Below are 24,992 nucleotides of genomic sequence, written 5' to 3'. Positions count from 1 at the left end.
ATTTTTTTTTACAGTTAAAATCCCTCCAGAGTTATTGGCAATCTTGCTAAAGGTGAGCAAAAATAACCATGAAGAAAATGTCTGTTAGTTTTATCTGCTTGATGTCAGCCTTGGAATCGCGGTACTCTGTCATTTCACTGGCACGGTCCTTCTCACTCCCAGACGGGGCGTAGCAAGCACTTTCTCTAACTCATCTCGCAAAGGGCCTCTACATAAAAACAAACTTATATTTGCTATATACCATAAAATGCATCATGCAAAAATATTTTGTATTGGTAAATATTTAGTACTTTGTTTAGTGCAATTGTGCTACTTCTGATATAGCAAATGCTTGTAAGATTCCCAAATGACCCTTCTATACATGTCTTTTCTTACAAGACCAAGCATGACAATTGTGAATTAGCATATTAAACACCTAACACAGAGTGTTTTAAGGCTAAACATTCTGCCTTATTTGTCCCTAAATAGCATTCCTAAAAATACAAAAAAACATAGATGAGTGAATGGAGACAGAGATGAGTGAATGGAGACAGATCACCACAACATTAATAGTGAAATTAAGTCCAAGGAATAGAAATCAAACCTTACACGATTTATTCATGCTGTCACTAAAGGTCCATATCATCACAGATATTAAATCAGTTATTAAAACAGAAATCTCACCAAAGCAAGTCAGTCTGTGACTCAAAGACATGATGGTCATGACGGGTAATGTTACGCTGCTAGATGTTGCAATGTAGGATGTTTCTCTAACTAGCGACTGTCAGTCTCAACATCACAAACTGCTATATTATGTGAATGACTTTTAACTGAAGGTTCATTTATCACAGTATATAAAGACAATGGGCAACATCACTTCAGGCCAACCAGACTAATGGCTAATTAAAATGAGAATAATAGTAAAGAAATAAATTAAAGACTAGTATTAAACATGATAATCATGATATCATACGTCGCGTTTCTAAATCAAATTCTAACTACAAAAAAATTGTTGAAAACGGATCTCTGTAATCTAAGGAGTGATGGTTTTTCGGGTCAAGCTTGGGTCACCTTTAGCTGTTGCTGTGAACCTTTGTTTCCCAAGCCTGTTACCTCCTTGTTAAGAACGTGCTTGGTAACGCATGGCCACCAGCTCCAGCTTGTATCTGTACAGAGTGAGGGAGTGTGTTCCGGCACCTCTCCCCCTCTGAAACGGCGGAAGGTCAAAGGTCAGTCATGGGCTGTGTCCTTTTCCCTGTGCTGCCTTGGTTTCCTTTGAAAGGCTGCTGAGCTGGAGCAGCAGTCTGTCAGCCGTGGCCTCACTGTTTACTCTAGCAGAAGCCTAGAGGTCACAATGTACGTTGCGCTTGAAGAATGACCTGAGAGTTTGTCATAAATACAAAGTCACTGGTCTGAGTATTGTGTTGGAAAGCAGACTGTTTTGTGTGGACTGGTAGTCCAGTAGTCCCAAAGAGGGTGCGTGCGTGCGTGAGAGCGTGCGTGAGAGCGTGCGTGAGAGCGTGCGTGAGAGCGTGCGTGCGTGAGAGCGTGCGTGAGAGCGTGCGTGCGTGTGTGAGAGCGTGCGTGCGTGAGAGCGTGCGTGCGTGAGAGCGTGAGAGCGTGCGTGCGTGAGAGCGTGCGTGCGTGTGTGAGAGCGTGCGTGCGTGAGAGCGTGCGTGCGTGAGAGCGTGCGTGCGTGCGTGCGTGATAGCGTGCGTGAGAGCGTGTGTGAGAGTGTGCGTGCGTGTGTGAGAGTGTGCGTGCGTGTGTGAGAGCGAGCGTGCGTGTGAGAGCGAGCGTGCGTGAGAGCGTGCGTGCGTGAGAGCGTGTGTGAGAGCGTGTGTGAGAGCGTGCGTGCGTGCGTGAGAGCGTGCGTGAGAGCGTGTGTGAGAGTGTGCGTGCGTGTGTGAGAGCGAGCGTGCGTGAGAGCGAGCGTGCGTGCGTGCGTGCGTGAGAGCGTGCGTGAGAGAGTGAGTGATCACCTTAGCTCTTTGGCTGCGGGTCAGTCCTCAGCCCGTCTCTCTCTCTCTCTCTACCTCCCATCCATTGTTCACAGCCACGCTGAGGGAGAGGGAGAGGTGAGGTGTACCTGTTCGCTTGTCTGAGCATCCTGTAGGGGTTATTTATCGTTCCTGCCTCCTGCGCTCCCCTAGAGAAAAGCAGAGAGAGGGGGAACGTAGCCTCCAGTCACCAGCTGAACAGATATGCGATGCGCTATGTATGCATGTTCTCACTTTCCCTGGCTCTCTTTCTGCCTTCTCTCTCTGTCTCTCTCTCTCTCTGTCTCTCCTCTCTTGCCTCTCTGTCCTTATTAGTAACGAAGGATGACAGGGTGCAGGGGAGTGAGGTCAGTGGATTTTCTTCACCCTCCATGTTTGCTATGGCCTTACACACAGACAGACGCACACGAAATTAGCACATCGGTCCCACTTAGCAAGTTCTCTCTACCTGGCCCTATAAGGCTGCTGTGCTACACTACTTCATGTCCAGGCAAGCAACACTTAATAATTATGACAGCATTATCATGAATCCTGTAATACTTAGTATTATGTGTCATAAGATTCATAGCAGTGCTTCCTAATGGTCCTTATCATTCACACTTACGTTACGTGGGTTTGTTGTCAGAAGAGAATGTGAAGTATTTCATACCGGTTCACGTTGAAGCACACTGTACCTGAGCCTGCTTTACTATTATACTATACGACATTATGAAAATAAACACACCATTTTAATATTCTTGTCAAGTCCTATGTAAATAATTGGTTCATTGTTGAACTCTTTTCATTCTGTACGCGTTGACAAGAGTTGACAGTTCGCACAGTGCCTGGGATGTAAACAAGATGAATGTGTAAGACGGAAGATTACCCCTTAATGTCTTAACTTCAGCAAAATTGCCTTTCCTATTCTGTTTGGTATTTAATTAAAAAGTCCAGCAAGCCCAAAAGCGTGTGGGGATTGGAGGAGTTGTAAGCGTTAGGAGCGCAGCAGGGATCGCAGGCCCTTTGTGAACGCGGTGCCTCCGAAGGGGGCAGTGGCCTTACGGTGTAAGTGTAAACTTAAGGCCAGGCTGCAGCTGCCTGCCGTCTTCATGTCGACTTGAAGCCTGCTGTCCGTGTTCAGGGTCAGCCTGTGGAAAAGCCCCGGCCTAAGCTGCTAGCTGAGCCTGAGGTCTGACCAGGGCTTCAAAGATCTATCCCCTCCTGCGAGGAGGTATTTTAAAAAAATATTTTACTATTTAAGATCAACATTTAACTTCAACCTAGATCAAGTCTTATTTATTGACAATTTTTATGACCCACTAAGGGAGAACTGCATTCTGCATTGGGCATAGTTTTCTTCATATCGATTTAATATTCTTCACTGGGTTTAACTATTAATTAATGTATAAATTCATTTATCAGCACAACAGTCTAAAATTTCTTCAACAAACTTAAAATATTTGTGTTGTATAGGTTTATGCAATCAACTATACGGATCAACTATGCTTATTAGAAAGTGAATGTACAGTGGCCACAATTGCAGACATGATCACCCTTTCATCTCTGTGCTGTGCTTAGTTCAGTTAATAATATAACAATAATAATAATAATAATAATAAACATTAATAATATTAATATCTCTTCTTGCGTTTTAATGTTGAGTAAACACGAACACATTTCTCTTGGCATGTCATATTTTAAGAAATGTTAAAAACACATTAGATAGATGAAAATCACATTCTAGACTAACATGGCACTTTCATTCATAGGAATCCAGTTGACAAAGTGTGTACATAAAAGACCTAAATGATAAAGCAAATGATCGCATTCGGATTTTAACAGTGCATAAATAAAAGCCATTTCTCCCACTTCTGATATACCTCTTAGTTAGGTTTCATCACATCATACATCTCATCTCATAGATCTCCTGTTCTTGTACACTGCTCTATGGCAGAGAAACAGACACCAGCTAGACACACCAGCGTCTTACTGAGATTTGTTTTTCCTGCTGCAAAACAAAATAAACCAATAAATACATTTTAGAAAGTACTTTGTTTCCTGTCATTTCCTTATGTAGCCTAAATATCTAAATGGAAGTGCACGTTGTCACTATACATTTAGCATATCTGTAAATAATGATCCAAGTTCCTTTCAATATGTTTGTATGTCAGGGCACTGCCAGGATCTATGTGAATGGCTTACGTGCGCAATCCCACATCCCCTGCAGTGGATCATGGGTAACCTGGCAGTGCTGACTTTGTTTTGGGAGTCATGAGCAGCAAATTATGCTCTTTTAGTAGAATTCATGCCCTCACTTGGAGCCGCACATAAGCAAAGCTATTCTTCTGGAGTGACTATAATGTTTGTCTTTTTTCCTTCGTTTATTTTTAATGTGTTCTGTTGAGTTCTCCTTGTGCTTCAAACACCTTTATGTGTTTTAATAACTGCCTTGTTATACGTTAGCGTAATAGTTCGTCAAAGTTCAGCTTTAAACAAAAGGCATTAGTAGTAACAGGTCCAATCTTCCCTGTTTTTCCCTTTTTTAAAATAATTCTGATGTTTTGTAAGATTGTGCCCCATCATCGTGCGTCTCTAGTTCAAATCACGATTATGACACTGCCGTTCATGGCCGGGAGTCCAAGAAAGCAGAGCTGGCGCCCTGGAAAAAGACCCCGTTTCCCTCTGCCTGTGTTGTTTAGGCTAATGCTAACCAGTCACAGGCCTCTGTTAGGTCACATGCGTAGAGCGTATGTCAGTTCGAAAAGATGTGGCTGGTTTCACATGAAAACATGCCCAGGAGAGAGAAACACACTCCTGGGATGTCGGCTGCTGTGAAACGCAGACAAACCTACTGTAAAGTGGGAATTAGCAATGACTAAATTGAGGGGAAAAGAAGGAAAGCAAACTTGTAATTGGTTGGATTCCACCGTTTGGATCATGCATCGAATAGTATGAAGCAAAGAGAATTCTGGATTTTTCAACCGAATGAGCATCAGGCTTATTGCTTAGTGAATTGGTTCTGTACGTATAGCTTGTTTATAGTTTCATGACACAACAACAGAGTTCTGTATATAAGTCCTTAATCAGGTGCGTGTTACTCAGATAAAAGTAAGATGGAATGACCTTTTAAACCAATTTATTATCGTCCAAATTCCAATCAGCATTGCTAATATAAAATGCCTGGGGGGTAGATACTAATCTGCAGGCTTTTACCTGACTGCATTTATTTTGGTGACATTTGAGACCAAATATGCATACGGCTGAGCGCGGCCCAGGCCTTCAGCACCTCGATGAAAAGAGTCCTCTGTGTTTCTCTATCCTAGGCCTTCAGCAAGTACCCAGCCCTGTTCAACGATATCTCATTCTGGCTGCCGGCAGAAGGCTACACCGAGCACGACTTCTATGAGGTGGTGCGGAGCATTGGTGGAGATCTGGTGGAGAGGGTCTCACTGTTGGACCAGTTCACGCACCCAAAGTAGGAATCACACTTTACCTCCACCTACATTTTACTTCAGCAAGGACTAAGGCTGCTCATTGGAAGAAAATTAAAATCTTAGATGGGGAAAAAAAATGGAACACCATACGTTTAAAATCCAGACAAATGGAAACGTGTCCAAAAAAAACCCCCCAAACCTTGGCATATATGAAAATAAATAGCGAAAACAGTCGACGCTCAGTAAGAATTGCCAAGACAAACTCAAACGTACATTCCAGTGAGAACGCCCTCTCCCCACGGTTCCCAGTTCCATTTCGGAACAATATACACTATGGACATCAACTCAGAAGCCTGTAGGTGGAGTAGGAGAATATCAGTGTCACTGGTTTGACATTTATAAGCTGCTTTGTGGGTGAATGGAGATGATGTCCAGTCAGTAGCCTGGATTGTAATACAGCATGTGTTAATTTGAATATTTTGACCAGATATTTAACGATCAGCAATTACCTCTCATTTTTGTCTAATTGCTTAAATGCATTAAAGTGTGGTATTGCAGCTGTATTCGTGGAGCTAATGGATTTGGCATTAGTGCATGTTCATGGAGTCTATCTCCACTGTAATGACAGCAGGATCTGAGGTCAACGGCTCTCACTGGCTTCATTCTGGACTGTCTCCAACAGTTCTGATATTTTCCATATTTCTTTATTGGTCCTTTAAACATATTGGCTCTCTCTCTCTCTCTCTCAAAGACACATTTTCTTTATTATAGTTAAGGTTTTATGTGCATGTGTGCGTGCGTGCGTGCGCGTGCGTGCGTGCGTGCGTGTGTGTGTGTGTGTGTATACTCTCCCTCTCACTGCCTATGTGTGCCCTGTTAATATATATAATATGTCCTTTTTAAAGGGTGGGATTTCACGCTTTGTTACAGGCAAAGTGTGCATGGGCTGTGTGGGTTTGTCTCTGTATGTTTGAGAGGTAGTGCAAAAACCTGCTGTAACAAAAAACACAAACCAAAAAAAACCCCAAAGGCATTTGTCTCCTTCCCTCTCTTAATCTTTTTAAAATAGCAGCCTTTTCTCATTCTCTCGTAATGACATACGTAAATTTGATGCCAAATGGAGGTGATATTTGGGACAGAAAGCAGCAGTGCAGTTGTGTGTGTGTGTGTGTGTGTGTGTGTGTGTGTGTGTGTGTGTGTACGTACAAGTGTGTATGTTCTAATATGTCACTTGACATATGCTGTACAATACCTGTCTGTACCTGCATGTAAGTGTGCGTGCTTGTACGTGTGTGTGTGTGTGTGTGTGTGTGTGTGTGTGTGCTAATACATCACTTTTTATTACTCTTCTTAATGCTGTGTGTGTGTGTGTGTGTGTGTGTGTGAGTGTGAGAGAGAGGGAGTGTGAAGGACTAATGTGAGCTCTCTGCAGCTAAATGTGTCTTTATAATGGTTTTGCTGCAGTCGCGTTTTGCTGCATTATCTCCCGGATGCCCAGAGAGGGCGGACATCTCTGCTCTTTCGTCGCAGTCCTCTCCATTTGTCCTCAAACCCCACGACAAAACACTGGGATAATTACAGCCGTGCCAGCCGCAGCAGGCCTGACCCTGGCTGCTGGCTTCCGCACTCACCTTTGGAAAAACATAGTGGAACAGCTTTGTTAGGAACATTTTTGGAAAAATGTACGGGGATTTTCTCTACTGCAGTAAAGCGGACTCTAGGCTCTGGCACAAACAAATAATATGAATATGATTGTGGTTTAACTGATAATGCTCTCCTCACCTGCTGATGACGGATGATTCTAGAAACTGAGATCTTGGAGAGCTGCCTCAGTTATGGATATTCTCACAGCTTGTGCACAAAACACTCTGACAAATCCCCAAAAAGTTGAAGTGGTGTGTCTGTGTGTGTTAATACATTCATTAGCTCCACTTACCAGCAACATATATTGTCCTTGTTCTATGCTGAAGATCACCTCATGACAGACAGAATTCACCTTAAGAGTGCTGTTTGGAAATGTGAATTGCTTACAGTCAGGCCATTCTCAAAAGTCAAAGTTCTGTAGTGAATTCCCATCCCCCTGCTCACAAACAAGTTTAACAATGAACCAGTCACAGTCTGGATCAAAATGGGGACAGTAACCAATAGTTTAGAGGGAGAAAGTCTAATGTTCGAGCGGGATGTGTTTCCCCCCCCCCGTTTGTGTCTGATTCTGATGTTCTGATTCTGCTGTTCTGCCGTGTTGAGTTTGCCCATTCATGTGCTCTCATTCAGGACAGGGCTGCAGCCTGTTTGGTGAGCTCACTGTTCCACAGGCACTTCCCATGAAGTGAGATGCATGGGATCATATTTGGGTTGTTGGGTTGACAGAAAGTACCCTCAAATACAGGCCTGTTGTCTGTCTCTGTTAAGCCTGTGTGTGTGCGTGTGTGTGTGTGTGCGTGCGTGCGTGCGTGCGTGTGTGTGTGTGTGTGTGTGCGTCTGTGTGGGAGAGCGAGAGAGACAGACAGACAGACAGAGAATGCATGCATGCATACCAGTGTGTGTTTTTTCAAAAATATAAAATCTACCCTGTATTGGTGAAGTTGTGTGTCTTCAGTGTTCTGTCTAAATGTCACACTGCCAACTTTGCACTGGCATGAGATTTCACTCTTGACTTGTCTTCATGTGATGGTTGTCCATAAGGCTTAGAAATGTCAGCGTATTACTATAAACTCTCCAGCTATAAACATTTCCAGTGATATTCAGTTCATGACATTCAGACCCTCACTACAGAACCTTACATCCTGCCATCCAGAAATATGGGAAGAACCCATATCAAAATGTCACGGTATTCTCTCTATCTTTCTCACTCTCTGTCTCTCGCGCTTACTTTTTTCTCTTTGATACTCCTGCTATCTCTCTATCTCTCTATCCCTCTATCCCTCTCTCACTTTTGCTCTGCATGTTCTTCACAGCTCCCATTCTCAGTGTCTCTTGGTCTTTCTCTGTATCCGTCTCTGTGTGCATCTATCCATTTATCTCCTGCTCCTTCCTTCTCTCAATTTCTCTTCCCTCGTTCTCTCCTGAGCACAGACGCCAGATCCCACCCAGCGGGCTCTGTAACCCCGCCCACATCCACGTTCGTCTGTAAAGCCTTCGGACATCGTTGGGCGGAATTGGCTTGGGGAAGTCAACAGGACAGTGGCTCAAGCTGATGGGCGTGGGCAAGAATTAGTTTGGAACCTAAAACACCTCGACAAAGGATGCCCGTCCCGCGTTTCAGCTGTCGGCTGACATACTAAAGTATGTTTATTGCTTATTCACAGCTGCAAAGGTGTCTGTGGGACTTGTCTGCAGACTCGGGCTCATCTGGATTGAAGTGGGGTTAGGTGGAGGACAGGAAGCCCCAACACCTGCCTCTATATGACTCTTATTACATGCACACACACACAGATGCGAATAATTCGTGTCTCACCCTTCCAGTGTGTGGTCTTATCTTTTTCCCCCTTACACAGGCCTTGTGGAAGTTCGAAGCTGCGGCACATTATTTTTGCATTAAACAAGAGCGCAGTTGTAGGATATATATATATATATATATATGGGGATGACAGAGGGGTAGTCAAAACTGCAGTGAAGAACACAAGGTTTCCAGAGAAACAGGGCAGGATGCCTCATCAGTCGTGTGCTTCAAGAGAGCTTTGAAGCACTTTGCTCGCACAGCTGATGAAGAACCTCTCTCTGAAACATCCTGTCCTGTGTTCTTCACTGCAATTTTGACTAGCTCTACATATTTTACTACAGTGCACCACAGTCGCTCCCTGGAATCTTCTTCAGATTAAAAAAAAAAAGAGAAGTAGTTGTGAGAGAGAAGAGCAGACAGAGGGGTGTGTGGCCAGAAGACAGCAGCTGGGGAGAAGGATGGAGAGGGACGGAAGACTTGGGAGAAAAGCTGGTTGGGTGTCAGGAGGCGTGAAGGCCCTCCAAGATGTCCCGGTGTGGAATGGGCACGCTCATCAGCAGGGCGCTGAAAGGAGAAGGCTTGTTAAAAACTTGCCCTCTTCCCTGGAAGCCTCGGGGGATCTTTCCGGGAGGCGTTCCGAGCCAGCAGGCTGATGCCACAGTGGAAGGAACGAGAGAGAGAGAGAGAGAGAGAGAGAGAGAGAGAGAGAGAGGGGGAGAGAGAGAGAGAGAGATGGAGAGAAAGAGAGAGAGAGAGAGATGGAGAGAAAGAGAGAGAGAGAGAGAGAGAGATGGAGAGAAAGGGAGAGAGAGAAAGAGAAAGAGATGGAGAGGGAGAGAAAGATGGAGAGGGAGAGAGAGAGAAAGAGAGATGGAGAGAGAGAGAGAGAGAGAGAAGTGGTGAGAGTGTACATATAATGGACCACAGCTTGCGGAGAGAACGACAGGAGCTTGTGAATAATGGAGTGTTATTGAGGAGGCAAATCTGCGCAATGAAAGACACTGCACATCACACGCATGCACATTTAGTTCCCTAGTCAGCAGTAGCAGTGCCATACATAATCATGATTTTAATCGTGGAAGTAATGTCACGAGATGTCACTTGCTTTGCCGGTGTTCTGTCTTTGTCACGCGTCCAGCTTCTCCAGAACCCGCCGCGTAGCCCCTGCTCCCTCTACCACATTATCGTTTGAGAGAGAGAGGGAGGGAGGGAGGGGAGAGAGAGGGAGAAAGAGGAGAGAAAAAGAGGAGAAAAGGATGGAGGGAGGTGTGTTTTCGGCGTCCTGCAGCAGATCTCCTGCTGTGACTGACTCAGTGCTGCGACTCATCGTGCGTCGGCTTTGGCACCGGGGCCCGGCCGGGTGGAGGCAGCAAGAGAGCATATTCACTCAGCCAGGAGCTTAACTCCACAGCAGTTTTCCACAAGCGGTTCACGGTTATTTAAAAAAAAAAAAAAAAGGTCACTGTTCCAGACTCTCTACTGTGGAGCCAATGGCATTTCAGAGCAGCATAGCCTGTAGTAGACAGCATGAAAGAGCCTGTATTATTAGTGTGGAGAACTTAGAATTGCTCGACATGCCAATACACATTTCATGGTAATGTGTCACAATCAGGGGCCCAGTGTGGGTCCTGATTCTGCTTGAGGAGAGATTTGATAACATCATCAGTCCTTAGAAAACTAATTGGTCTTCATTGAGCAGCAGAGTGAGCAGTGCTCCATCTGTGTGTGTCTCTCAACCCACAATCTCTCCCTCCCTCTCTCTCTCTCTCTCTCTCTCGCTCTCTCTCTCACGCACGCGCGCGCACACACACTTTCTCTCTTTCTCTCAGATACACACACTTTCCTTCTTGCCCTCCCACACATTATCTCTCTTTCTCATACACTCACACTCTCTATCTCTCACATACAAGCATTCTATCACTCCATCACACACTTGCTCCCTCTTGCTATCATATCTACACTTCCCCTCATTTATCTCTTTCTCTCTCTCTCCCTCCCTCCCTCCCTCCCTCCCTCTCTTCCTCTCTCTCTCTCTCTGTTTCACTCTCTCACACTCTCCCTGTCAGCATGCGTACTACTGAAAACAGCCTCTTCTGTGGGAGGGACCAGGCCATGCTGGATGGGATTAGCAGGCTGGAGTGAACATAATTGTGTCGCCCATCGATTTATAGAGGCTGACAAGCCCAGGCCAGGGCTGCTGGGTAATCTCTGTGTAATTGAGAGTAGAGGTCACCAGAGGGAAACCATGCTGACTCCCCCCCCCCCCCCCCCCCCCCAGCATGGTTTCCCTCTGGTGACCTCTACTCTCAATAGATAGCATACGTGTGCCTGTATTTGTGTGTCTCTGTGTGTGTGTACATGGGTGTGTGTATGTGTGTGCTCTTCCCCACATGCATATGGCGTTCGATCTCCACCTTAGCTGGAGACTATGCCTGTAGACCCATGTGCTGTGGTGTAAGGCTGCTCTGTGTGTTCATGTGAGGGAAGGCATCCCAGAAACATTAGTCAAGCACAAATATTCATCACCCACCCTGACAAGACCGCTGTTCACTTGTTTCGATTTTTCTGGAAGCGATCAAGTGGACGTGCAGCGTGGCGACCGCGAGCTGTCACCAAGCTTGCTTCGAGCGTTGAGCTTCACACCTTCCCGAGCTGGCAGCGCGGTTTGGCCCGTACGCAGGTGTGCCGCTGTCATTCCGCCCAGGCAGCGGTGGGGCACCGCCGAAACAGGTGCGAAACATTGGCGAGATGAGCAGGCAGCCCCCCGGACCAGACAGGGCTCGTTTTCCTGTCAGAACGGCTCCCACCAAACGGAGCTGTCACCGCACCGTTTCAAAGGCCAGCAGGGAACTGTGCTCGGCAGGGGGTGGGGGAGAGTGTAAAAGGGAGAGAGAGCGTGAAAGAAACAGAGGAGAGACCACCTCTAACTTTGGCTCTCATAACTGTGCTTCCTCATCTGTGCTGTAATGTGCTGCTGGTGTAATGTACAGGTGGACTCCTCATCTGTTAAGCAATATGTCAATGAAAGTAGAGAGAGAGAGAGAGAGAGAGAGAGAGAGAGAGAGAGAGAGAGAGAGATGTGTGAAGGATTCCTCTCCGGTCACAGGAAAGGCACTACAGTAGAGGAGGTACATTGGCTCTCTGCCACTTTGATTGCCCAAGAACACACAGGACAGGGTTATCCAATCACAAACATGGCGTGAGGCTCCGCCTCTGAACAGCAGCACTGCAGCATCAGTGGCATTTTTGCGTTTTGCGGTACACCCGTGGCCTGAGGTGCCAACTTCCCCAAATCGCTGGCACACTTTGCTTTGTTTTGATTTGTTTTTGCTTTGTTGCAAATTGGTTCACTTCAGTGACTTGGGTGTCTGACTGTGGGTGGCTTTGGAGAAATGGCCTCAATGGGGAGGTGTGTGTGTGTGTGAGCGTACGCGCGCTGCGGAAAAGCCATGTCTGTTCATGTGGTGTTCAGTGGGTGCATGTGTAATGGTTCATATAACTCACTCAGGCTCTGGTTCCTGCTTGTGGGCCAGTGATGGTTTGTGGCTGGTGGTAGTGACTAAGTGTTTATTTGCCTGATTCCATGCAGTCTCTCCACTGTCTTACATTCGTTCATTCACCCGCTCTGTTTTTCTTTGTCTCTCTGTCTGTCTCTTTTTCGCATTCTTTTCCTCCCTCTGTCTGTGTCTCTCTGTCTCTTATTCACCGAGCCACATTAGTTTCCAGTAATAGTAGTCTAGTTCCATAGCAAATATAGTCACGGGTGGATTTCAATGAAGAATCCCCCTTAACCCCTCTAAGAGTTCCAGGAGATGTTCCAGAAGATCCTCACAGACGTTCATCCCTGCTCCACTCGCTGCTCCGCATCATCTCCATGCTTAAACCCAAGACCTCGGTGTGACTGCGGATCATATAGCAGCCAGCCAACGAGCGGTGGCTTTGTTTGTGTGTCAGCTGAGAGGAAATCGAGGGTGAAACGTGATGAAAACCACAGAGGGCGAATCGATGTGTGAGACGCTGGCTAAAGACAACCCCTTGTGGGGTGGTGGGGCAGGGGCAGTTTGTCCAGACCTGCAGGCCGAGAGAAATATTGATCCTGCACTTCCTTCCTTCTCCTTAATGAGATCGTTTGCTAATTGCCAAACAGTGGGTGTCTAAGAGAGAGTTCACCTTGCTGTTAAGGCTGTGAAAACCAGGCATTGTAATATAGGTGTTGAATATCATGTGGCATAATATTAGCTCTCCTTTTTTAAAATAGAAATATTCTTTAATCGTGATGTTCTTTAAATAGTGTCTTAAATAGTGATATTACTTATTTTTTGTTCCTTTCTTTCTGGTCCAACTCCGTAGAGGGCTATGTTTTATTATTACTGAGAAAGGCTCATGTTTGGGAATTGCAAATGAGTTATTTCAAGAAATCTAATGTGGGTTTTACTGTTTTCAATATTTCGGGCAGCCAAAATAGTTAGCAGGTGTAGCTTCGGCCTGGCTACCCTGTACCCTTTAATATAACCCTTTAGTTTTGAGAATGCGCTAGTAATCGAATAAGTTTGATTGGATTGGGAATATGTATGTACCAAAGAAAGGAGTGGCCATTAAGTGAAGGTTTTACCTGATCTGATTGGAGGAATACAGTAATTAGTTGTGGCCAGCAGCTGGAGTGAGGCAGGCAAGTGATGGAGCATGTGCAATTCTCATAGGAGTGCTGCTAATAGTCCACTTTGATTTCCCCTCTGAAAGCGTGGCAGATGTGCGTGCGTGCGTGCGTGCGAGCGAGTGTGCGAGCGAGTGAGTGAGGGCATTCATGCCTGGGCATGTCAGTTTGATGGTGCTTGTGCTGCCACACATTCTAACAATTTGTAAGGCAGAGCTTTTGTGCACCAAACTGCGTAAAGCACCGAGGAAGGGCAGAAAGTTCGACTCGGTCTGGAACTCCTCAAGCTGAGAGCACAGAATAGATGCCCCTTCACAAAACCCATCCCTCACACTCAGACAGAGCAAATAAAATGCTCCCGTCCACCATTTGACATTGGCAGTTTGTAATATAATAATAACCAGGAATCCACACTCCCCCCCCCCCCCCAACACACACACACACACACACACACACACACACACACAAGGCCTCAGTGTCGCAGAAGAGCCTCTTTGGACAGTGACTAAAAAACACTGTGTGGTCCTCTTGCTGTCAGACAGCCCTCAGGGTTAGAGGTCAACACCAGAAGCAGGAGAAGAGGAAGGGAGATTGGTGCAGAGAGCCAGTAGAACCACTCTCCTGAGCACGACTGACACAATTATTGACAAATACCCACTCACGATTTTTGCCAGAAGAGTGCAAAATGGAAAATCTGAACCTCTACAACAGTATGTGTATATTTTAACCTCCAGCAATTAAAGAGCTGGAATGAAAAAGATGCCCACAGCAGTTTGTTTTCTAAGCAAAAGGGACAAAATGAGAGAGCGTAGCAATCGACAGAGAAGCTTCAGCGGTACATGGCGAGTCCCGCAGAGGACGAACCTTGATTGTCGAGGGGTCTCCACCCGGAGTGACAAATGAGAGGGGGTGAAAGGGGACACAGAGAGAGATGTGTGTGGATGAGGAGGAGGAGGAGGAGGAGGAGATGTTAGGCGCTCACATCGTGGAGCAAGTAATGAAGATGGCAGACGCTCACTTTTCCGACGCTGCTCTCAATGAACCCTCTCCGGATGGAGGGATGGGGGAATGGATGAGCGAGCGAGAGAGCAAAGGTTTTGGTGGGTGAGATTCACACTGACAGATTGATTGCGCAGCGATTTGGGTCGGTCTCTCACTCCATCACTCCGTGACAGGGTCTGCATTGTCTCTGGCTGCTATCACTTTTCGCTGCCTCCTTCTCTCATTAAAAAGCGTTTTGGCTTCATTATGGTGAATTGTGTAAATGGGATACAAACAAGAAGGGAGGCACAGGGGAACAGGGGCTTCAGTTTGCATCCGTGATAAACCACCACAAGCCTGGAGAAAAGCTACACTCTAATGCACCTGATTGTCCTCTCTGTCAAACAACAAATCCCACCACGCAGCCGTTCACATAAGGAATGCAATACCCATTGTTCGATTGTTGATGCTTCAGTTTACAAGTAGATCTCTTTTGCAGGGAGAATGAGCATCTTCCATTTGAATGTAAATAGCTAGCAGCTCCTTGCAGAAATATGCGGCATACAGTAAAGAAAAACAAGTCTCGTGCTGTAACGAGATATGACATGGCTATTTATTTATTTATTTTGGAGGTATAAACTGCCCAACGGAGACCTGTGTCTCAATTGTAGTGGGAGCCTGCTTCCGAAAAAACACAAACAGGCACTCATGCAAAGACACAAAAATCAGCAGTTTTTAGCACTTTATTATGATTATCTAGTGTGAACTTTAACTTCCCAATGGTAGAAATGCACCACCAGAAAGCAAAGCCATTAGTCTGTACACTTTGTGCACAATTATTGTCACGGAAGGCTCCGCCCCCCACGAGTCACGTGGTACGGCCCGCCGTGTGCAGAGGATTCACATTTGCACTGTTTGTAACCACGCCCCCCGGGATTGCACACACCTGCACAGAGTTTAATGTTGAAAACATTAAAAATGTTGAAAAACACAAACAGGCACTCATGCAAAGACACACAGCACAGCAAGTGACAAACAGGCATTTTTCCAAAGTGAAATGTGTGCTATTAAACAAGCTTGGTGATTGTGGTGGTGTTGAATGCAGTAAGTTCATTGACTTTCATGAAGTTCATGGAATTATTCCAAAATAAATAAGGTTAAGCTAAATTTAGTGTTTGTTATTTTACAGTTGTCTGGGTAACTGGAATAATTAGCCTGTCTTGGTCATTTTCTCCTTGAACAATGAATGAACAGAAGATGCAAAATATCTGTACGCCTAAATGCGTAGCCTACAATTTCTTAATTAATGAGCAGCCTTTTTGATATGTAAAGCAAACAACACAGATTCATTTGAAGGAAAAAGCAGCATCTGTATTCCTAGCTTAGTTCTGTTTCTAAATGAGACAGTTTGTAACTCAGTTATGTGCTTTGTCAAGGTGTGTTCAGCTCAGAGCTGATGAATAATTTGTTTAGTCACTGAACCTTCAAAACCCTCCAGCTCCATCAAATCTAATTTGCACAGGCAAGAATTGGAGCTAAAACCAAGAGCTCTTTTTCGCCTTTTCCCAGTGGCCCTAGTGTGTCCTGTCCCACGCTTCAGCTATTGTGCTTATCAAACCGAGGAGTCTGACGTTAGGTGAAGTGCACTAGCAAAGCTTTAACAGAGGCTGGCCTGTTTAGTACTTCATTTCTCATGAATAATGTGCCCTGGTGGTCTGAAGTGTTCACTGCATGTGGCCGAATTTCACCACATCCATCTGTTGCAGCTGTTGTTCCCTCATGCTTTCCGGAGCACTAAAGCACACCCGAGCCGCTGAATCTTTATGGCCCTGTAAAAGTCTAAAACACTTATACGCATAAATACTGCCAGACCAAATACGGAAATGCTGGACTGACCATTAGCATTTCCTTATCAGAAAATCAGCAGTTTTTAGCACTTTATTATGATTATCTAGCGTGAACTTTAACTTCCCAATGGTAGAAATGCACCACCAGAAAGCAAAGCCATTAGTCTGTACACTGTGTGCACAATTATTCTCACGGAAGGCTCCGCCCCCCACAAGTCACGTGGTACGGCCCGCCGCGTGGAGGGGATTCACGTTTGCACTGTTTGTAACCACGCCCCCCGGGATTGCGCACACCTGCGCAGAGTTTAATGTTGAACGTCTGTCTGTCTCTATTTAAACCCCCGTCAGTGTGCGCATCCTCGTTGGTCATTGTTGCTACGTATGTGTTAATGTCTATCTCTGTAGCCGTAACGCTGGTTTGTGTAGTTACGTGTTAATATGTGTATTGATCGTTTAATGTTAATAAACGTCGAGGAAGTCTGTGCGTCCCGCCCCACGCCCTGCGGCAATCGGGCCAGCTGCGTGACAACTATTAGGCAAGTTGAGGATTCATTTTGTTAGTGAACATCTGCAGTGCTCTCAGTCAATCCGAAATGTTAACAAACCCCAAACCTGAATATCTAAGAAAGTAAAAGTGAGGTTTTGGCTTTCTTAGGAGAATATTTGTATGTGCAGAATTATTAAGCAACTAAATGAAAAACAGAAATTATCTCATCTCACTTGTTTATTTTCTTTGGTTAAAGTTAGAATAATAAACAAACAAATCAAAATTTACAAATAAACATTTCTGACACTTCAAAAAAATATCAGTAACCAATATAAGCCACCCTTCTTTTCAATAAGTCAATAACAACCATTCATGAAGTCTGTCAGTTTCTTAATCTGTTGACGATCAACTTTTTGTGCAGCAGCAAGCACAGCCTCCCAGACACTGTTCAGCGAGCTGTACTGTTTTGCTTCTGTCATATCCACAAACCTGAGCATTCCCCATTGTCATGGCAACCAAATCACTTCCGGGTTTTCATTCGTATCCATGGTTCCCTGTCTCCTCCCCTTTCACGCCAGCTGTTCCTAGTTTGTCCCTGATTGTAGTGTTATAAAAACCCCACCCCTACGTATCTTGTTTGTTGGTCATTGTCTTTGTCTTAGAGTGTCTCTCATGGATTCTGGTCAGTTCTCGTTTGGTCTCCATCATTGTGTTTCTAGTCCAATCTCGTTTGTTCTCTGCGTTTAGTCCGATCTCATTTGTTCTCTGTGTTTGGTTACCCTTGCTGCATGTTGCTTTCCTTGTTTAGTTCTGTATCTTCGTCATCAATATTGTTTGTTCATGTTACATTGCCCGGTTCTGTGTTGTTCTCGTTTGTCTTTATGCTCACCGTTATGTTTTATTATTGTTGTTCTCCGTTAGTCTTTCTTTAATGTTGTATTCCCTTGTTGCTCATTTCTCACCCTCACCCTGTTATCATACTATTCTTCTGTTAGCCTGTTTGTTCTTCATTTTATTCTGTATTGTTAGTCTGTGTCGGTTATTAAACTTATTATTTATTTATTCTATTCAATTAGTTTGGTTCATTGTGACGTCTTCACTTCGCACGTGTGTTCACTCTCCACCCCCTCTCGCGTTACACCTTCACCGTAAATCTCCCATTTAAGAAGGGCCCACAAGTTCTCAATAGGTCAGGTCAGGTGAGGAAGGGGGTCATGTCATTATTCTTTCATCTTTAAGGCCTTTAATGGCTATCAACGTCGTAGAGTACTTCGATGCATGAGATGGAGCGTTGTCTTGCATAAAAATCAAGGTCTTCTTAAAAGATGCTGATTTTTTTCCTGTACCACTGCTTGTAGAAAGCGTCTTCGAAAAACTGGCACTGAGTTAGGAAGTTGATTTTGATTCCATCTTCAACCAGAAAAGGTCCAATTAGCTCATCTTCAATAATACCAGCCCATAGCAGTACCCCACCTCCACCTTGCTGGCGTCTGAGTCGAAGTGGAGCTCTGTGCCCGTTACTGATCCAGTCACGAGCCCGTCCATCTGGTCTGTCAAGAGTCGCTCATCTCATCAGTCCAGAAAACCTTTGAAAAATCTGTCTTCAGATATTTCTTGGCCCAGTCATGATGTTTCACCTTATGTGTCTTGTTCAGTGGTGGTCGGGTTTCAGCCTGCCTTACCTTGGCCATGTCTCTGAGTACTGAACACCTTGTACTTCTGGGAACTCCAGGTAGGTTGCAGTTCTGGAATATGACAGCACTGGAAGATAATGGATTCCTGGTCACTTCACATTTGATTCTTTTCAAATCTTTGGCAGTTAATTTGCGTCTTTTTTCTCAACACGTTTTGCAACCCTGTTGATTATTTGCAACAAAACGTTTGATGGTTCTGTGATCGCACATGCTATACCCCAGCATTTTTAAGAGTGCTGCATCCCACTGAAAGACCTTTTACCATTTTTGACTTTTCAGAGTCAGTTAAATGTCTTTTTTTGGCCCATTTTGCCTGAGGAAGCTACCTAATAATTATGCACACCTGTAGTGCTTTGGTGACGTGAATCGTAGCATGCATTTTTAATGAATCTTGCGTTTAAACATGACTCTTTTTTTGTCTGCAGGTATGCATGTGGGTCAGTCTGTGTATCTGTGTTTTTGTTTTTGTTTTTGTTTTCTTTTCATTTGCAAGCACTGGGAACAACATCCCAGTTGCTCACTTACTCCATAACACGGAAGCAGCAACCACCCAAGGCATTGCCAAACATTTATAGAAAACAGCCGGTAGGGTTGCAACAGGTGCGGGGTATTAATGTGTTTGTGATGTGGGATGGCACTAAATTTATACAATTACATGCCCCAGCCCACACCAGCTGCCACTGACTTAAGGGGCATTACAGCTGGCCTAAGACAGATCTCACACACACGACACTCGCAAGACCATGCATTACAATAATAGCGCCCATTTTATTGATTGCTTCAATATAAAGAGTGTATTTTAGAAAGAGATGTTCTATTAATGTAACAGTTATCCCAGTTTATTTTTTTATTTTTTGGGGTTGTTTTGTATCTTCAAACTCCTCCTGTATGTGAGAGAATCTATTTTTACATTAGAGATTGGAGTGTAATGTACAGGGTGGATTAACTTAACCTAGCATTAGAGATATTGATCAGATCCCTTAGAGAGAATGCTTGCAACAAAAGCGCTCTCGGATTACCCTAGCAGACCCAGGATGCATCTGACTTTTGCTTCATTTTGTCTCAATAGCACCTAACCAAAAAATCCAACAGCAACCTCCAAAACGCGTGAGGAACCAAAGCATCCATTGTGCAGACTCTATGAAATGTGCTTCCTTGGCTATGCCTTTTTCTTCTTAAGACAATTGTGTTTAAAACGGAATGTATCAAGCCACGCTCCTCTGAGCCACTTCAGGCTTCTCTGCCTGTTCCACAGGTCTTATCGACCGTTGGTTTGCTGGTCATTAGAGAAGTGGCGCCGGAACGATCAGCTCTGCAGAAAAGCTTTTCCGAGTCTAATTGCATTTGGTGAATGGGATTTGGGAAGGGTTAGAGTTGGAGAAGACAAACCCACCCAACCATCTGACCTCCTGACAGAAATGTTCTAGCTGTATTGAGAGACAGAAAACACATTGCTTAACAATTCCTGCACAATTCCTACATATCTGAGTACTGCAATATCACATATTAGATCACAACTTTACCATGATATTGAAGATATTGAAAATACAGCTGTATTGAAGGCTAGGACCAATCGGAGATGTTTTTATTTTGTGCTATGAGTACACCATCTTTATTAGCACTTGGTCAACGTTCTGATGACTCAAGGAGTTTAGGTGGTCGAAAACCTGTTTATACTGTAATGTTATTACAACTCTTACTGCAATAACAATGCATGTCAAATTATATCTTGCCCATATTCTGCAGTCTTTGACCTTGACAAGGTTGTTGGTTACAACAGAATTCCATTGCTTTTGTGAAATATGAAAGTGAAAGGTGTGATCCATCTTTCCTCAGAATGTCCTCTTTGCCCTTCCCGTTTCTGTGCTGTGCATACCGTGCTACCCTGCTGCTTAGGGATTGCTCTTTTTCACCTCTTCTGATCCGGGTCACCTTACAGGAGGTTATTTCGGATTGTGTAGACATGCACAGGAGAGTAATCCCTTTCCCTATTGCACTTTGATCCCTGCCTGGAACCCGACCAAACAAGCACTACTCAATGGGTATCTGTTCTGCTAAACACCAGATCTTCATCTGGAGCAACGGAGAAGGTGTGGTTCCCAAGAGGTGTGGGACCATTGCATTTAAGAGGCTTGGCTTTAGCTCACTCTCACATCTCATGAGTCAGCATGGTGGAGGAATCTATTTGGGCCTCTGTGTAGAGGCAGAATGTGCACAGATGGGACCACGCCTTCCCCGCTGTCCAGTGGCTGTAATTAGCACCGAGATGTATGAACTAATGGAGAACAGAGTTCTGGTGTCTCACTATCTGCATCAGCTTTCCTTTTCTCTCTTTTTCAGTCTAAGTTCATTAGAAAAGTAGTCCATTTTTAGTTCAAGTTTCCATTGTTGTGCCTACAGTATACTATGCCACTGTAATGGATAACATCCCACCTGTGTTTTAGCCTTTATATCTCATTTTCCCATTCCTTTGTTATTCAACTTTCTTTCAGTGGAATCACACTGCGAAAGGTACTTGCACTACAGACAGACATCGGGTTAAGCTAGTGCTAGAGGGCACCCCGAAAGATGTTTAGAAAGTTGCTTGTGTTCTTCCGCATTCCTCCTGCAGTGGACTCTGGGGCTCTTATTGACTACCTGAACAGGTAGTTGTGGCAACAGTGAAGCCCGGCATCCAGGGCTCGCTCCCAGCGGGCCTTCACAGGAAAGGTGAAGCTTCTGTTCACGCTCCTGCGAGTAGCGTCTTGGCTTTCCTCACAGCTGGGTTGAGGTCGGGTCAGTGATAGGCCAGCGGTGGGCATGGCATCATTCCCCAGGCATTACCAGTGCTTTTCAAGTTGAGCACAGCAGCAGTAGCCTAGATTCAAGCCTGCCTGAACAAGTATAGCATGTGGCCAGCCCGTTGTTGTGGTTTTGTGCCGTACACTGGAGAGAGCCTGCAAACTTGACCATGCTATGACTCGTCTCTTGGAGTGCTTTTGTTATTATGAACTTTGAATTCATCTTGCCAGTATGACAAAATGCCACACTTGCCACTCAAAGTGACTAGAAGTTTTACTGTAACCCAAATTGTCTGCACGAATGCAGTAAAGCCTATGTGAAGTTTGTTTTATCTTTCACAGCCACTGCTTCCCTCTGAGTAAATAGCTGTATAAATTGCACCAGTTTAATAATTGCCCTGAATCTCTGCAGGCTTTTTCTTTGTTGACATACAAGTCTGCCCTGAGAGAGCTTGTGTTTTTGTATTTCTGTGTGTCTATTTGTGTGTGGGAAACAGTTTCAGATTAGTGTATATCTGTAAACCTCTGCCACTACTCACACAAAAGTGTTTTTTAATGCAGTTTCCCTGGACTGCAGAAGTTGGAAATCATTGTTTATGAGCTCTGCTTTTCCGTGGTGCAGTGATCAGTTTCATTAGCCCTATACTATCTCCTAGGAGACTGAAACAGTCTGATTACTGGTCCAGCTGTGAGCTTTCACCATGATTGACCTGTCTGATAATTGTGAAGCGCACATTAAGGCCTCCCACAAACCTCGGCCTGGTTGCTCGCTCATCTATTTATGCAAATCCTCTTGCCTTACGAAGTGGAAATGGAATCAGACGTGCCCCCATCCCCCACCCCTATATTGAGCAACTACAGACTGTTGCATGTAGTTTGACCTCAGCAACCTTGGTAATAGCCTTGGTCCTCCCTGGCACCGTGGACAGCCATAACTCACTGGCCATTATTGACCACCGCAAACACCACACCACTATTAAACATTTATGCTTGTGACTACTCACATGTCGGCTCCTCCCGGGGAGTGGGGCTGTCCTGGAGCTTGGAGATGGAGTTGGAGGAGGGGTAGACCCCTGCAGTGGAATCCTTGTGTACTCATGGCCTGGTGAAGGGTTGGAATTGTAGTTAAGATCGATGAAATGACTTTCAGTCATTTAAACATCACCTACCATTAAAAGCGCTTAGTTCAGTTTGACTGTCTTCATTTGGCACAAGTCATCGTTCATGCAGGCTTTTAAGTCCCGTATGCTGCGTTGTCTAATGGTTAAACTGTTGAATTAAAGACATAAAATAAAATCGCAATCTGGTATGTGGATAGCTTTTATTCTGTCTCCTAAAAAGGTCAAGTGGTGTGTTTAAGAAGCAATTAAATGGAGGAAAAGCTACTGGCCAATCAGTAGCATTAAAATAAACAGGCATAAATAATTAAAGGGCATAACAGGAAGGAGCGGGAGTCATCTCCGGGTGCATCACTCGCCTAATGTCAAGCTCCGCCGCAGCGCCGCGTCTCCTCAGCCTCTCCAGCCTGAGTCGTTACTCATTGAGGCCTTTCCAGTAACGCGTGTGATGCTTCCTGCTGCTCACCCACCTCCCAGGAGGTACCACATGTGGAGCAAAGGGTACCTGTAAGCCAATCGCCCATCAGGCCTTTCTCCCTGGCAGCAGTTTGCCTTTTATTAGCTCAGTCGTTCTTTCTTTCATTATTTCATTCTTCCTGACTGACTTCCTTACCAGTCAGGATAGGTTTGTTAATGACTTGATTGCATTCCTGCCCACCAAATGTTATCCACCATGGGTTTTTCCTGAGAAGAAAAAACACGGTTAGAGATGTCTGATCTTGACGCTTGTGGTTTGGCTAGTTTTGCGTATCTTCACTTATTTTGCTAGCTTTCCTACCAGACAGGGTTTTATGTCTAGCGGACCAGTGATGAGAGGCACGACGTTGACTAGAACTTTTTAAGCGGTGGCGCTCCGCATCGCGGGGAGACGGACGCGGCCTAGGAATCGAGGCGTCACCAGGTGCCGCGCTTTGCCTGGAACACTTCGCCAAGCCCGAGAGCACTCAAGTCCTGGGATGAAATAAATTAGAGCTGTCACAATCGCTCCTGCACGCCTTGCATCAAGAATTAATTACACAGCGGCGGCGGCTAGCCCAGTCCGCCACCACTGTCAGGTACTCGGACCCCCAGCACAGCCTTCAGAAGAGACGCCACCCACTCTCCAGCACGAGTTCAGATATGGCAGCTGTGATCAATCACATTCTGCATGTGTATCTTTAGGGAATTGTGGGTATTGGTCAAACTGATCCTTATATCTTTTTTTTTTATATATTGATCACAAACAGTTATATCTTAATTATATTTTTAAGCACGTATCACCATCCTGAAAAATTGATGATGCCATTAAAGCAATAACTCATGCTACCTGTTATGAGCTACAAATAATGGACTTCAGTTAAACATTCCAAGTGAACTTGTAACATAGAAGCCGGAAAATAACTGTTGATTGCAAGTTTGTGCAATTAGTTTTACAGCTTTGCATGATTAATTTCGTGACATCTGAAAACAACCAGTCAAAGATTTTTCACACTGAGATTGATGACTATAAATTTCATCATGCAGAATATAATAACAGAGAGATAACAGTCATAGAACCGCTCCCATGGATCCTACGTAATATTGTTTTTTTTTTGTTGGTTTTTTTTTTTTTTTAGACACCCCCTTTATTAAAAAAAAAAACCCAGCTCACATCTTTTAAAGCCTCTCATCACTGACTTACAGTTGCACTGCTGAGACACAGTGTGTTCTCAGGAGGAAAGTGCTTGATTTATGCTGTCGATTTATGTCCTCTGGGCTCTGTGTGTGTGTGTGTGTGTGTGTGTGTGCGTTCCATTAGGCCTAGTCTGGCTGAGGTGCATTAATGAGGAGGTAGAGTATGCTGAACAGCCTGGGTCGGAAGCCGGCAGGCACTGTCTGACCCTTCTCATATCTGCTGCCACCCAGTAATGTGTTTCACTTGGTGATGGGGAGAATTCAATCAAACAGAGAGAGAAGCACAGAGTCGTGGATGACCTTACTAACCCTGCTCACACACACCACCACACAAGCCAGTACATGTACGCATGCAAATGAATGAATTCACAAATGCCCAGAGGGATAGGGGCTTGTTCACAGTACCAACAAAGTGCACTGTTTTCACATTCATTCTCACACAAGTTTCACATGTTTCTTGATACAATGGTATACATACATATACACCCCCCCCCCCCCCCCCCCCAAAAAAAAAAAAAAAAAAAAAAACTTTCTAAATCAGGTCCTGTTATTAGCTGTCTCATTTCAGGACACAGTTAAGCTTAATGTCTCTCCTGGATGTTCAGAAAATGTTCTTGTATTGACATCTATGGTGACTTGCTTTGGCCCATACTTAAATTTCAGCCAAATTTGGCTGTTTAAAACTGGATAAATCTTGCATAACCTGAGTGATATAACTTTGCTCAGGGCTAATATCCCTCCCTGAAGGCCAGCACATTATATCCTAGAGTCTAAACCCAGCTATGATTTCTTCTGCTATATATTCCTCAAACGTGTGACAGCAAGATGGATATTTATAATAGATTAATGCTATTGTGTCGAAACTGTCCTCCTAATGCTTCTGTGTGAAATATGAGGCTTTGAGTGAAATCAACTAGTGAGTGTGTTGAGTAGTTCCAAAAACG

At 44.7% G+C, this 24,992-nt stretch overlaps 1 protein-coding gene across 3 annotated transcripts in view; it reads left to right on the top strand.

Moving 5' to 3' along the window:
- Positions 1–24,992, top strand: part of fars2 (phenylalanyl-tRNA synthetase 2, mitochondrial) — an 84,659-nt gene that overhangs the window by 45,626 nt on the left and 14,041 nt on the right. For all 3 annotated transcript variants that reach the window (XM_035530836.1, XM_027013266.2, XM_027013267.2), the window contains exon 6: positions 5,282–5,433. In XM_035530836.1, the coding sequence (XP_035386729.1) occupies positions 5,282–5,433 (152 nt within the window). The remainder of the gene's footprint in view (positions 1–5,281; positions 5,434–24,992) is intronic.

The sequence above is a fragment of the Electrophorus electricus genome, chromosome 10 (genome assembly GCF_013358815.1).
Source record: "Electrophorus electricus isolate fEleEle1 chromosome 10, fEleEle1.pri, whole genome shotgun sequence".
NCBI classification, from domain to species: Eukaryota; Metazoa; Chordata; class Actinopteri; order Gymnotiformes; family Gymnotidae; genus Electrophorus; species Electrophorus electricus.
The sequence above is the reverse complement of the archived record's forward strand: the minus strand, read 5'-3'. Positions and strand labels throughout refer to the sequence as shown.